Source organism: Vanellus vanellus (genome assembly GCF_965231255.1).
Source record: "Vanellus vanellus genome assembly, chromosome: 9".
Lineage (NCBI taxonomy): Eukaryota > Metazoa > Chordata > Aves > Charadriiformes > Charadriidae > Vanellus > Vanellus vanellus.
This window is the reverse complement of record NC_138914.1, coordinates 8590467-8605981: the sequence shown is the minus strand read 5'-3', so window position 1 is coordinate 8605981 and position 15515 is coordinate 8590467. Positions and strand designations below refer to the sequence as shown.

General features: G+C 43.9%; 1 protein-coding gene across 1 annotated transcript in view; it reads right to left on the bottom strand.

Moving 5' to 3' along the window:
- LOC309675273 (contactin-4) overlaps positions 1-15515 on the bottom strand; it is a gene marked incomplete at both ends in the record, with an annotated part of 173472 nt that overhangs the window by 130076 nt on the left and 27881 nt on the right. The window contains 2 exons of the mRNA XM_082487533.1: positions 5241-5416; positions 6456-6582. Coding sequence (XP_082343659.1) covers positions 5241-5416; positions 6456-6582 — 303 coding nt within the window. The remainder of the gene's footprint in view (positions 1-5240; positions 5417-6455; positions 6583-15515) is intronic.

Here is a 15515-nt window from a genome sequence, read left to right as displayed (position 1 = left end):
CTCAGTTCTGTTCTAAAAATTGGTGCCTTGGTCCCCTGGACATCTCAGTATCACTTTTGCCAACTGCAGAAAACACCCATAGCATTATCACGGACCTCTGAAATTACAGATTTGAAGGAAACTCCATAGAACATTGCTACAGGTCAGGATGGCACCGATTTCAGAGAAGCATCTCTGGGCAGAGCGGGAAGAAGGACACCAACCGTCCTCCCAGTATGGGGTGTGACATCATGCAAATTGCTAAAAACCCCTGAAAAGCACATCCCGTTTCTCTCCAGCTCATGTTTTGCAGACATCACTTCTAAGCAGTTTTTATAAGGACAGGGGGGCAAAAAAAAAAACTGTTATGACTGAAAAACTGCACTGATTTGAACTTGATTTTCCTCTTTGGACACTCATTTCTAAATCAACAGCCTGTGACAAACATTAGTACTGATGAGAAAGGCAACAACCACTGCATGGCTACTCACCCACTCTCTGGAGGGTTTATTTTTAACCCAGCATTACTGCAGGTAGCACTGTCTTTGTGTATTTTCAGGTTAAACTGCAAATCCTGCTGAGGAATTTAGGGCCAAATTGTGTCTAGTTATCACAGCAGGGAAAGGATATTTCACCTACCAGCACTGGGGATGGCTCTACGGCAGAAAGCAGGGGTCATGCGCCGGGAGAGCAGAGCGAAGCCCTGGCCCCATCCCGGGGATGCATTAGCTGCCGCAGAGGGAGGTGGCGATGGAGCAGACAGTCTGAAGACGCCGGGATGGAGTCACAGGGGTGTCCGGATTGACCCTCCGCACTGCTCCTGGAGCTGCACAAAAATGTCTGGCTCCAAAGCTTGGGCAGTAAAAAACAAACCGTGGCCTCAGCAAGGTAAAACAAATATCAAAGTTAATCTCTAATTAGAGATGCTATTCTACAGGTGCTCATAAATCAGCTGAAAGGAAAGATAATAATGGCCATTCCCTTTGCTGGGGAGAGTCCTGTCTTGCTCATCCCACCCTACCAACAGGACTGTAAAAAAACAGTCATCAGACATCACTTAGCAAAGAATTACAAACAGAAGGGGAAACCTTACTTAGACTTTTTATTCCTGAACCCATTTCCACCAGCGTTGCTCATGTTGAACAGGTTTGACAAGTTGGCTCTCTTCTTCATTACCAGCCTTGGGTTAAGCAAGAGCAAACCCAAGGACAGTAGAGCAGCCCCAGGTCACGTGAAAGCTGGCGCTCTCCGTGGGCACCCACACGTGGTGACAGCCTGGGGGCTTCTGCAAAGACATTTCTGGTGGGAAGTCATTGGGACTCAGCTGCCCAAAAGCACCGTGCTTTGGACATCTACCACACTCAAGAGCGAATAGATGGGGAGGAGGAATAGACTGGAAAGCCTTCGAGTCATTACCCGCATAGGGCACGGAGTACAAGCACAGTCCAGACCATCAGCAGTAGCTGCTAGCAAGTAAGATTAGCACTAGCAGACGCCACCAAAATAAGCAGAAATAAATCTTAATACGTAGTCTTTCAAATACACACTCCTGAGAAGGGTCTGAAAATGTTGTGCAGAACAGTTTCTCTATGGAAGGGTGTCAATGCTGCCTCGCACTGGGGACAGACAAGCTCTAGAAGCCTTTCCCAGGACTCAGCTTTGTGATTTTATGTGTATGGAGATGTGGGTATAAGTGCACCTACCAGCACCGGTGTGCACCAACGTTCCATTTTGTAAATAATTTCACAGTTAGTAGAAATAACGTGGCAAGGACGCGGGTTAGAAGGGCAGCCCGCTCGGGGCGTCCCGCTCCGCACGGAGTTGTACCGCTCTCCCGTACTGCTCAGCACCTCCGAGTCACGGCACAGAGAAGGGGAGCTGAGCCGGCGGAACAACTTGCAAGTTCATCGCTTTCTGAGGGGTACGGTCCAACTCTGGTGCCACTAAAAATCAATACAAGTTTTATCTTCGACTTAAACGGAAGCAGGATCCGGGCCATCGTAAACAGCTTTAATCAGATGTCTGAATGGGCGGGAACATCTCTAAACTGCAGCATCAGAGCTGCGCCACTTTCCAAGCATAACTTCTTATTGATTTCAGTGTTATTTCCGAACAGAAACTACGGTACAGTAAATAAATTGCCAAGCTAAGCCCCATCCTCTAAAATAAAAAGCACATAATTTAATCTAGTTCAGCTGTGTTTTCGTATATCATTTTGGAAAAGCCATTATTAGAATCCATAGTCAGAGTTTAAAGCTTATTTTATTTTCTGAGAGCCCGTGTTGCCACAAGCGTAGGGTTTAGGGTATCATTAATCCATATTCTGTTACTGTGGCACAGCAGATTCCTTACTTTCCCAAAACATGCTCAATTTCAGAGACAAAGAACATTGCAAAAAAAAAAAAAAAAAAGAGAGAGAGAAAGAACAAATTTGAAATGTAAATGATATATCACAAAGCAAGTATTGGGGGAAAATATTAGCACTTTTATCCAAATGAGTTTGTAACCTAAATGCATATTTCAAGGATTAAATTGCTGACCCTCTCTGACCTCCACAGGAGGTTGAATAGTTAGATCGCAGTTTAATCTTCAGTGAAAACGCTGGAGAAGAATAACACAGCCCTTGAAGAATGAACGAACATATATTAATGATGCCCGAGGATTCAGAATTTAAGCTTTACGAAGAGAAAATAAAGCTCAAGCCCCCAGACATTAGTCTCAAAAGACCCAGCAATAACTTCCCTCAGAAATAAAAATGAGGTAACGCAAAAGTCACACAACACAGTGATCAGGCTGGAAAATAAGGGATTGCTCCGGCGAAGCTACAAACAGGTTAAGCAGCACAGTCCTGAGCCTCTAACCAAATGGTGTTCCGTATTAAAATCACAACACGTAACATAGTGGGGCGTAAGAGAGCAAGCTGATGTGCCGGAGCTGGGTCAGGGCCCGCAGCTGCTATCTAGGGCCAGAAAAGGCTGCAATTTCAAGGAGAATAACTTGATAAAAGGGAAAAAACCCGAGAGCGTGACTGAGGGCAAACAGGCTTAAGAGAGCTCTCCAGTGGCTAGGAAGGGTCCTCCCCATACAGTGTTTCAGGATGTTCCACGCAGACCCTACGGAAGGCCATTCAAAAATGGTCCCCTTTGGAAGAACACCACATCGAGGCAAGTAGTTATATTAAGCAGTGCTACTGCATCCCCACGTCTTGGACGTGAAGGCTGAAAAACACGTTACTAACACAGATGCCCCTTTTTATTGGTTCTTGGAGGGAGAGCTTTTTGTAATGAACTTAAACCACTCTGTGTATTTCATAATTCAGCTAATTCTGGCTGCAAATCCTTTGATTGTACAGGACAAAATGACTTACTGTTTTGTGAAAGCACAGCGCTTACCTTGATAAATGCTACATTTTTTTTATTTAATCCAAATGGGTCTAATCTGACTATGCTGTTTAAGCCATCTAAAATAAATTTTAGGAATCAAAAATAATACATTTATTCAAGTTCACTTTAACTGGAAAAGAACAAGCTTTGTTTTTGAATCCAATCGTCTTAACTAAGAATCAGCCAAACCAGATTTGTATTTGGTCAACTAGAAAACTGGAAAGATTTTTGCCAGGTGTAACATTCATCAAGATAGATAAATTAATCAGTATTTAATAAACATTCTGTACCTGAAGCAAGGACAAAATGCTAAAGGTTACGGTTTCTTAATTTTTTTGTGCAGAATTCCCTGCGTTTGCAAGCTCCTGGTTATTTAGTGCATAACAATTTAAAACTAGCAAGGAAGCTGATGCAGTTCCACTCAAGTAGTGAGTGGGTACTGCACTTGCCAGCATCAGCGTCCTCCCTCCTCGTCCCTGTGAAACCTGGGACCAGCGCCTAAGGAGCTGTGAACTGGTACCCAGCTTGTCCGTAAAGGACTGACTTCAGCAACCAGTACGACCCCAGCCAAGGGGGTGCGGGAGTGCTGTGCTCCCAGTGATGCTTCCCAGGCTCACCCCGGGAGTTAGCAGAAGGCCACGGTTTGCGAGACGGAGCCCCCTGTGAAACACGTGGTCTCCAGAGTGGCACATCAATGCAGTATTTATGAAGCAATCACCTTGACATGCTGAAATCTGGAGCGATGAGATTGGTCTTGAGGAAGCTGTTCATTACCCATCCCGAGTGAAAATGCACCTTTGGCCACAGAAAAGCACAAGCGGGTCATAAGCAAACCGATAATATATTGTAAACTACGTGGGGAGACAGAGGACTTGACTTTACCCACAGTAACGTTTCTCATTACAAATCACCTCTCTATATTGTGTGAATCCGGTGTCTATTGGCATTTTTACCTTTTCATTTTTGTAGCCGGAGCACATCAGCTTTTCTTACCAGTCGGTCAAAAGCATCTTTCATTAAGCTCTCCTGAAAGCCCAGCTCACCATTACTGATAGCTTCGTGTCTGGGAAGGGATTGCCTTGAACTCCTGCAGGCGCATGCAAGGATATTTCATAGTAGGTCCTGCTGTAATTACTAAGCTGCTACGTGCACCCCTCGCGGGACAACGGCGCAGAGAAATAGGAGAGATGATGGATGAATAAGTCTGTGTATCTATTCTCTGCCTTCACCTTCACAACTACACGATAAAAAAGACGACTTGTGGTCCTGTGTTATCATTTGCCCACTCTTATAGACTTTATCCTGTACCTCTAAATGGCTTTTTGTAATTGCCTACAATGCTAATTCACATCAAGACCTGTGTCTTTTGTTATCCTTAGCTTTTGACAAGAAGCCGCAACTCTGAATTTAACCCAAAATAAATATGAAGCAGCCTATTTTCCCTTTTACATGGAGTTACAAAATATCACCCATACCTGAAAGTACTTGTACCTAACTACTAAAAAGTAGGACTTGCAAAAACTGTCATGGTGAATTTAATCCTTACAACATGTATTCCTTATAAAGAGTATTCTCCTTCAAATATTTTGAATCTTTAATTCTCCAAGGAAAGGAAAAAATCAATGGTGAGATCCTGTTTGCCAGATACTTTCCTAGGTGGCCTCTTTCTCAAGAAATCAGACATCTTACCCTGCATACTACGTATAATTTTACCTAAATAATCAGAAACCAAAGCACCTAGTCCTCATTCACATTTCCCCTCTAAATCCAGGGTTTTTCTCTACCCCATGAACAGCATTAGGAAGGGTTATCAAAGGCGGCATTGCTCTCATGGTTTGTCTAGCACGCTGCAGGAACGGAGGCTGCGTTGTTACTTACAAGCAAACTGAAGCTTTGCTTCTCTGCTGACAATTGTTCCAAACGGGTTTGTTGCTACACACTGGTATGTTCCAGTATCTAGGGTTTTATTGGGATTATTGATCAACAGGTTGCCTTCCACCACGCCGTAGCGGTAATCCATACCGATGTCAATACTGGTTCCATTTAACTTCCACCTATAGCACAAAATGCCAAAGTTAAATTCTGCTAATATTAACGAATACTCTTGGCTATTTGAAAATACAACATGTAGTAAATAAAGAAAGGTTTAAAACATCTTTGACTACTTAATAAAAAAAAGCATGAAAATGCAAATTTCCTGCACAGTATTGAAATATTCCAGTATTTAACTAGAAGAGCAATATCCTTGACATATATTTCAGTCTCTGATATGATTAATGCTTATGCAGTTACTAGTGCTGCTGCTCTTTGGAATTAATCATTTTGCAAGGGGAAGTCCCAGAAACAGGATCTTTAAACCATTCAAGTCCACTGAGATTTCTTTCCCTCTTCCAACTTGCTGGCTGTTTGTTTTTTGAATTTACAAAAATTCACTCACAGCACATGTTGTCACAAGCTGGGGCACCGAGAAATTCCAGCCCCAGGTTGCCCCAGTTACAGCAACCCTCATCCCCACCAGCCCTCAATGGAGCCAGGCAGCCGCTACTGCAGAATATACAGAGAGACAATTTGAATCTCTTCGCACCACTGAATCAACAGTTTGTTGCGTTAAATAGTCGGTCATGTCAGAAGACAGTGCGGTGGCTGAGGTCTGACGACTCTTAATGGGTTTCAGAGTGGCATTCACTTTGGTGAACAAAATGAGAAAGGCACTAAAGGAAAAAAAACCCAGCAGCTGAAATGGTTTACAGCAGCAGCATCACAGTGGTAGTACAGCATCTTTTTTCTAAGGAACCCAAAGCTAAAAAGCTAAAAACAGTTAAGAGCTTTGTCCACATTTATGGAAAAGGATGGTTAATCTGGGAGCCAAGATAATTTATAATCCCTCTGTAACGTTTTTGAATCCTTGACCAAATTTTGCAATTGCGTTGCGATGCGAGGTGGTTTCCTGATGCCCTTTTTTTTATCAGCCTTGTGGTAGACTCCAGGGCCATCACTGAGTTACACTGCATGATCCATGCAGGAGAAGGGCTCTTGGGGGATACGGCTGTAGTGTGGAGATGGTGCTAAAGAATAGTTAAACATTCAACAAACCCAATGGTTGGCGTGGGATTTCCTTTCACTTCGCAGCTCAGCTTCACTTTCTTTTCCTCTGAATCCAAGGGGAAGATCATGCTGTTGGGCTCCTGAAGGAACACCGGCCCATGCAGGGTGTTGTCGTCTGCATGAAACAGAAAAAACGTGACGGATACTTGATGGAATCCCCATGTACTCAGTGTTAAAATACAGACTAGTATCATAGCAGCAAGAGGTCGTGCATCATTTGCCCTAGAAAAGATGTGATAATGACACTTTCCTTTTTTTTAGAACAGCCAGATTTTTTTTCCCAAAAGCCATTGAACCTCCTGTGGAGTCAACGTTCAGGAAAAGATTTCTGCACTAAATAGAGCACAGACTGAAACTTTACCCAAAGTTCAAACGAAGGGGAATGGGCATGCTCCTACCTCGACAGCACAGCTCACTTCAAATCACACTGCTTACTTTCACTTTTAAACACTGAAATATTTTAAATTAAAAAACCCCATTATCACATACAGCTACAGAAGGTAATGACTTCCTGTCTTTTAGCTGAATGAACATTTTCTGATCGTGTTCTGCTCTCCCATCTATATGGGAGACCTCTATTCCCACACACCACCAGAGGGGCAAAGGGCAACTGCATGGGCCACCAGGGTGCTGCTGCCGGTAGCCAGCCACCTGGCTGCCGAGGGCAGGGACTCGTGGGGATGCCAGCACGGATGTTGCTTTGGCCCGGCAGCCACGCTGCCATCTACTCTGCTGCCAGAAGTCCACCTTGATGGACGTGCAGGAAATTTGTGGGTATAGGGCTGAGGAGAATTAATAAAGAAAATATATAAAGATGATGGGAGGTACAAAAAATAAGAAAGAAAAAGGAATAAACAGAAGACGATGCATCTTCCCGATGGGAGGAGGGTGAGAATGGACGCGAATAGCCCTTATATCCCCCGACACTGGGAAATCAGATGGATTTATTAGGAATGGAACAATAGCTCTTTACTCCAGGGAGAAAATTCTGTCATCTCCACAGAAGGATTTCAGAGAGGCTTTGCCAGGAAGATTATAATGGAGCAACCTCTCCCCTGTGTCTCCTCCCTCAGGCACCACCACAAAAGAGAATGCGCTAAGCACACAGTCATATCAGTTGTATTTATCTTTATTTTTAATTATATGTTAACCATATCTGACTGAGACTCATCTATTATTCAAAACACATTCCACATAATCTCTAGCTTTAAATTATACCTGTGTGCAACTTACTGTTGCTGGCAGAAAAAGATAATAATACCCATAAAGCATACAGGGCTAGATTATGATATCCTGACTGGTTTCTGAGACCCAGGGCTGCTTCCCTCCTTGAATAGCCTCATCCACCATAAGAAATAATATTACAATCTGGCCCATAAAGATTATAGCTCTGAGTACTATATTAGTGGGCTCGAAAACAAGAGAATTAAAATACGTTTTCATTTATCCGGTTTTCTAGCTGTAAAACACGTAAGTTGGCCTGGTGCGTGGGTCCCGTCTAAGAGTCGCTTCAACGCCCATAGGCAACTTGATGGTGCCGGGCCAGGCACAAGCCAGACCGCCCCAGCTAACCCAGTTAGCCAACGGTGCTGACTCGGGTATGTGTCCCATCGGCTGTACCATCTGCCTCACGCCCCACCAACAGGCTCAAGTCACGCTACGCTGTCACGTGCTGTTATTTCAATTATACAATTTATACAGTACCACATCACACTAAAGGTCAGATTATGGGTCCTCCTCCCATCACAAGAAAACACACCTTGCATGAAAAAAGTAGTAGCTCATCTGCTTGAGTTTGGGAAACAGACCCACAAACGAATCCAAGGGTACAAACGTGTCCCCACGTGTCCGGGACATCACCCGGCTAGGGGATCAGGACCCAGACCGTCATGGTGCAGCATCCTGGGGCGAGACACCGGTCTCCTCTAATGAAACTGCCCCACATGACGCAACAGGGTGTTTGATAGGGAGTCACGTTTGTAAGAAACATTACAAATATTACAATCTGCCTACATAATTAGTAAGCAAAGCACAATTTAGGAAACGTGTCAGACAAAACGTAGAGAACTAGGAAGGTAGAAATAGTCACAAACAGATGAAAAGACTAAACAACTTAATCTGCCTAAGCTAAAATAGAAGCTCACAAATCATCAAACAAAACCACTCTCCATATATTACAACATCAGCTGCTGACACCGTTTAACATTCAGCTTTTATATGGAAAAAAAATGCTTGCCCTTCCTGTTAGCCAGCGAGAAGAAAAGCCCCAGTACAACTGGTACTTGGCTTGCAGGAGAACAGCGCTGCCAGCGGATCAGGGGAACAGAAGAGGAGAAACCTTGCAACGCTGGGTAGATAAAATTATTTTTAATGCCCTTCCTCTTTCTCTTATTGCTGCCTGTGTATAACCAAGATAAGCAAGTCCAAACTATTTAATCTTCAGCCTGTAGAGTTCTTTTGCCACAGTCTAAGACATGATGGAAATCACTGCAGCCCAGACCCTCACGCAGTGTGGGACAAGAGTTGAGCCACAGCACCTTACAGAAGGGGAGGATTTGGTTCAGAGAACACTAAATATTCACTAATAAATAAAACAAACTGCCATCTAGAGTCTTACAGACAGAAAACTAAAAGTACCTGTACCATATATAGTCCATTTTTGACTAACTTACAATGTTACCAGGTAGAAACAGATCTCAGATGTTTAGTGTCAGCACAGACAAATGCATTCGCTCTATGACAGTGTCTGGTTTTATGGGAGCAAAGTTTTGCTATCCAGATAAGGTGATTCAAAAGGTGAATTTGACACTTTTTAAAATTTATTTTATTTTATTTTTTTTTAGTAAAACCAGTAACTATTTCTATTGCAATAACGTTCAGGGACTTGCAGTCACGAAGTGACAATAACTCATTTTTCATTTATCGCTGAGGGACACTACCAGCAGCTCAATCCACAGAAGCCCACCGATGCCAAAAGCAGACTCTTCCCTGAGCTCCGCAGGCTTTTCCCTTGCCCTTCTTATCAGATTGCATTTATTAGGCTCTCTCTTTTGGTCATTTAACCAAACAGAACAATGAACCAGTGCATACGCATATGCATATGAAAGCTGCTCAGTTATTTTAGCTCACTTTGCTCTTTACAATTTTCAGCAGCGACCGTGTAACCTGTGCTACTCCTTACAGGTTTGTTACTGCCCTGGGAAAATACAGTAAGTAACCTTCCCGGACAAGCTAACTGTCGAGACATTCTCGTGGTGACAGATTTTATTTTTCTGAGTTACGTTTCTTTAGCTCGAGCCCAAAATGAGTTAACCCAGAATGAACACTGAGCTGCCCTCAGCTTAAGACAAGTTGCAAACAAGATTGGTTACCCAAAACGCATTCCCCTTCCCCCCCTCCCCGTCAGATGAAACAAATGTACTACTGCTCTGGGTCTGCCTCCTTTGAGAAGTGTATTTCTTTCAGTAAGATGCAGGATATAGGAAATTTCAGTAGATTTCATGATAAAAGAAACATTTTTAAACACAGTACGAGCTGTATGCCATACACTGTTGGACAGAATGTGATGGATAACTTAGAAGAACGTCCTGCTATCCTCGCTTCCGCTGAGATATAGATATTTTTTTTCCTAGTGAATCACAAAATGTATTAAAAATGCTATATTAATTTAAATGCATTCCAAATTAAGATCATATTTTCTGTATCTCACCAGTATCCCAAACGTGAGAGCCAGCCCATCCAGAAGGATGCTAAATGCTCGTCGTCTTTCTGCGCTTTTGAGGAATTGAAACATGAAGAAAGTCAACTGAGGTTAATTCACACAAACAGGTGAAACAATTCCTATTCTCTCTAAACATTAAGCCCAGTGACGGATATCGTTACCTAAATAGAACTGCTTTAATTTTCATTGAAAGTTATGGCCGATTTGAGAGAAGGTTTAATTGAATATTCCACACTGTAGGGAAAGATAATAACTAAACTGAAGAGAGAATTCTTGGAGTATATCCAGTATAAATGATAAAAATCCTTTCCTTGTTTGCTGCCGAGGGAATCGGTTTCCGCTATGTATGCTGGTGTGTTTTCCTACAGCACTACAAGTCGGTATTTCTTCAAGACAAAACTGCACCTTGGGAAGAGCAACTCTTCAGGCAACTGGAAAGTGCAGTGGCTGGGAGAGCTCAAGGGCATCGCTGCCAAACACAGCAGCCTGCTCGTCAAGGTTAGGCAGCTGCATTACATCCTCCTGAGCAGGAAAAGACTAAATTGGCTGGCTCCCTCTTTATTTCTTGCCTATCACTTCTATTAACATCAACCGCGCGCACAAACAGTGCTAACGGCTTTGAAATTATAAGACAGACATTTTTACACCAAACAGCCTTCCTACAAATAATCCTGTAGACTTCTCAATGGACAAGATGTGTTAAAGGTGCTTCCCATTCAAAAAAAAAAACCAAAAAAAACCCAAAAAATTTTATTTAAAAAAGGAGATTTAAAAAGTCCTGTATGAAGTGCTATTTTTAAGAGAAGGGCCTCGAAGCTCTGCAGCTCTGGAGACCATCCCCAGCCTGCCCCCACCACTGGGCTGCCAATCGCTCCTGTCCACCACCGCACCAGGGCTCACCCGCATGTTTAACGAAGAAAAAAGGTCAGGATTAATAAAGAGAACAAAACTCCAACAAGAATCACATACTTTCAGTGGGAGCAAAGCTGCAATGAGTGATGAGGCTCTTTCCCTCCTCATCATCACCATCTCACCACCACATAAGATGCACTTTCTGCAGATCACTGCGATACTCTGAGCCGTGGGAGCAAAACCCCCTCCCAAATCACACTCACATCTCCCAGAGATGTTGTCCACGACACCCCTTGCAGGACAGGCTTCCAGGCCCAGAGGCTGGATGGGCAAGAGAGCCATCACCTCTCTCCCGACCCCTGGCAGCACCAGGCTGCAAGATTGGGCTTGTTCTGCAGCACCCTACAGACCTCCAACAGGGACTGTGAGCCAGATGGCTCCTCCTGCTATCACCTCTCTTTTCTGACATACTTTTATTTCCCAGATGCCTGCTGGACCAAGTACAAGTGCAGTTAAAAGGCTGAGGGAGTTGGGTCTTTTCAGTCTAGAGAAAAGAAGACTGAGGGGGGATCTTACCAATACTTATAAATACTTCAAGGGAGGGTACCAGGGGGATGGGAACAGGCTTTTTTCAGTGGTGCCCAGTGACAGGACAAGAGGGAACGGGCACAAACTTGAACATTAGAAGTTCCATCTAAACATGAGGAGGGACTTCTCTCCTGTGAGGGAGAGCACTGGCAGAGGCTGCCCGGAGAGGTGGGGGAGTCTCCCACTCTGGAGCCATTCCAAACCCGCCTGGACTTGTCCTGTGCAACTGCTGGAGGTGCCCCTGCTCTGGCGGGGGGTGGGACTGGGGGAGCTCCAGAGGGCCCTTCCAACCCTGACCAGTCTGGGATTCTGGGATCCTTGTAAAGTGGAAAGTCATGCTTGACAGGTGACATCTGATGGGCAACCATCTGATACCCACGTCCAAAAGGTGTGTCAGATATCCCTGAGACAGCGTTGCAGACATAAAAATCCAGAGGCTCAGAAGACGGGAAAAAATAAATCTTCATTCTCCTAAATGCAGGTGTGGAAGAGCTCCAGAATTTGAAACAGAGACTGTAACGGTCTGACAACTCTATTTACGAGTGACCCAAGCATCTGGAGCAGTTTGAATTAAAGGCAGGGTTAAACACCCTCACCCTGCGGTGAGTGTGCTCTGAGCTCCAAGGGAAGCCTGGGTCCGCCAGCCAGGGGACGTCAGGAGCCAGCCCGGGTCCTGCGACGCTGGCACGCAAGAGCCAACGTGCAAATGCCACCCGTGGGCCACGCTCCTGCTCGGGGACCGCAGCTGGGAAGCCTCTCAGTCAGTCTGACTGTGCCACGGCAGTATCGTAATGTCACCCATTTAAATGCCACATGATTAATTAAAACAAATGTCACCGAGTTAGCACTTTTCAAGTAAAATGTTGCTACCTGATCCGTACATGCAAAAGCAAGCAAGTTTTCCCTTTGCCTCGTCTACTGGGTCTAGACAGCCAGGAGGAGTCAACTCCCAACGCAGCATAATGAGTGACTTGTCCTATCACAAAAACTTTATTTAATAGAAAGTAATTTGTGTTCTCTTAGTAAGTCAACAGCACGATTATGATCACAGATGTTCTCTTCAGTATATGATAAAAGCACATTTCTCCGTTACTGCAGAAAATCACAAGTTTCTTCACCAAGCAGCCTTCTCCCTGAGTCATCACAGCTGACATCAGGAAAATAAACAGATGAGCTCCCACTGCTCTGTTAAGGATGATATCAGCCCACGATAGAGCTATGAATAATTATAAGACAACAACAGTAGTAATAATAATAATAATAAAGAGTACAATACAGATAACACAGAACCAGCCGCCTGTTCATTAATGATCGGCTTATTTGTTGATCTCCAGTGCTGAAACAGTAGAACAACTAAAGGGATATTTTTGAAAGATACTTTTGAATACATAAACAATAGTCAGGCTTGTTCTGATGTCTTATAAGTTAAGCTCTAGCCCTGAGGAAATCATTCTGCAGTTATATATATCCAACCCTTAGAAACACAGGATTATGACAGGAAATTAAAATACTGTCCCTACCTAGCACAATTCATCTATGGTTACCATTGGGCAGTAATAAAAAAAGCCAAACAAATGCATTTTTCTTCTTGAAGTAACAAAGACATACATTCTAGTTTTGAAATGAATAATATCACAGTTTCACCAGGGTCCTCCAAAGCTTCTGTGTAACACATCTGTTCCGAGTATTCTGTCACAAGGAAGAACAACACTAAGCCTGCGTTACCTAAAGACCTACCATAAACTATTTGTTCCTCTAGACTTAACTAGGAGATATAGACAGCTTAACTTGTCTTTGTTGTTGTTGTGCATGTGCAACTCTCGTGGATCTGCGCTGTGACCAGAAATCCACCCACTAGGATGGCGCCAGCACGTCGCTGAACCAAGCCCAGGGCAAAATCCACGGCAAAATCCACGGCTTGGCTCTTCAGTTGCTGGATACATTTTCCTCGATTATTTTCTTTACTCTCCTGTAAGACCACTGCTATAACAACTCACGGTATTGTATCATTACTCAATTGGTCAATGGGCAGAGATGGGCAAAGACCATAGTTCAGGCTGAAAATGGCTTTTGCCTAGTAAAAGACCTGAATCTGTGAAATTCTTTCGAAAAGCTGTTGCCAGCATCCTAAACTATTAGAAACCTGTATATTTACACCCGGTCGGTTTGACATTAACTTCACCTCCGACCAAGCCCCAGTACAGCACGTCATTGTGCACACAAAGTTGCCTTCAGCTATTCTTCAGCCTCCTCCCCAAAATCTGCAGATCCATCCAGTGCTGGGTGTTTTCGTACAGAGCTATTTGTGGATAAGGTATTATAAACATTTCAAAGGTCTGTACTAATCACCTATTGAGTTATTAGTAAAATTTAAGGTGTTGATATAATTGCTGTCTTCCAAGAACACATATCATTATTGTAAGATTTTCGGTTGTCTTGAGTATGACAGGGACTATAAAGTAGATATTAAAAAAAAGCTGCAGTAGTAGATCTGTGTGCATATTTTAAAGCCACATATTTCCTTTCCACAATACCTCCCCCGAACTTCAAATTATTTTAATCTTTCACATAATAAGGAAGGTGTGTAAAAAAAGCCAGGCTAACAAATGCTATCCTCCCCACCCCACCAGTCAAAAGTTAGGAAATACTCACATTGAAAAAGCCTCTTTCCTTTAAAATCCTGGAGCCTCAGAAAAGAGAAGTCCCTGGGGCAATAACCTATAATCTCCATATCATCTATTGCTCGAAAAACAAAGCCAAGCCTGGCAATGTGTACAGGCTCTCAACTGACTGAGGAGCCCAACTCTGCAGAAACCTTCAAGGTGAAAGGAATTCTCCCTGGCACATCGCTTCAAGGTGAAACCCGATTTCTTGTTTTCAGGTTTAAGTACATTAGGCATTGTCAGAAGTAACGCTGATGCCTGCCAACTTTTTATCCGGCTATTTACAGAGAAGTTTAGGCAATAGATTCCCTTCTCAAATATTTGTGAATAAGCAGATCGAATTACCAGTGCCTGGAGAGCGATGCAGAACCGCTCCTGGGTAGCGGCGAGCGGGGGATAATCAGTCTGGCACACTTCGAGCAAAAGACTGGGAACCTAATTTGCACTATGTCACTGGTCAGAAAATGCACGTACGGTGGTTCAGTTTGTCAACGGGGCACTGTAAATCTGCTTGTTCTGGGTCATGGGCACACATTTTGCAATTACGGCAAGAAAACACAATGCTGTATACAAGAGAATACATCAGGGATGACTTTGACATTTAGTTGCGCAGTATTAAGATAAGCAGCGCTGAGAGCTGTTGTAACGAGCCCTCGCTAATGCTCAGAGCAGGCTGTGCTGCTGAGTAATTATGGGAATATGGAATGCTTTTCCAGGAGGAAACCAGCCTTCAGCCAGTGTGCGTGACTTACTACGAACACACAGGCAGAAAACTTTTAAAACACGAACAAAGCAGAGGGTAAACCAGCTATTTGTTAACTCCATACACAATACAGAATCCCAGACTGGTGAGGGTTGGAAGGGCCCTCTGGAGCTCCCCCAGTCCCACCCCCCGCCAGAGCAGGGGCACCTCCAGCAGTGGCACAGGACACGTCCAGGCGGGTTTGGAATGGCTCCAGAGTGGGAGACTCCCCCCCCTCTCTGGGCAGCTGTGCCAGTGCTCTGCCACCCTCACAGGAAAGAAGTCCCTCCTCACGTTTAGATGGAAAGACAGCAAGGTATAAACTATTTAGCAAGTTTTTACAGTTATACCTGTATATCTCCACCTGTTGCAGTTGGGTCTTCTCCCACTGTTATCTGAAAGTGCTCGGGAGATGCAGTCAAGGTGTTCAGCTTTTATTTAATTGACACCTGCTTAACAGAGAGAGATGAGCGTGCAAAAGC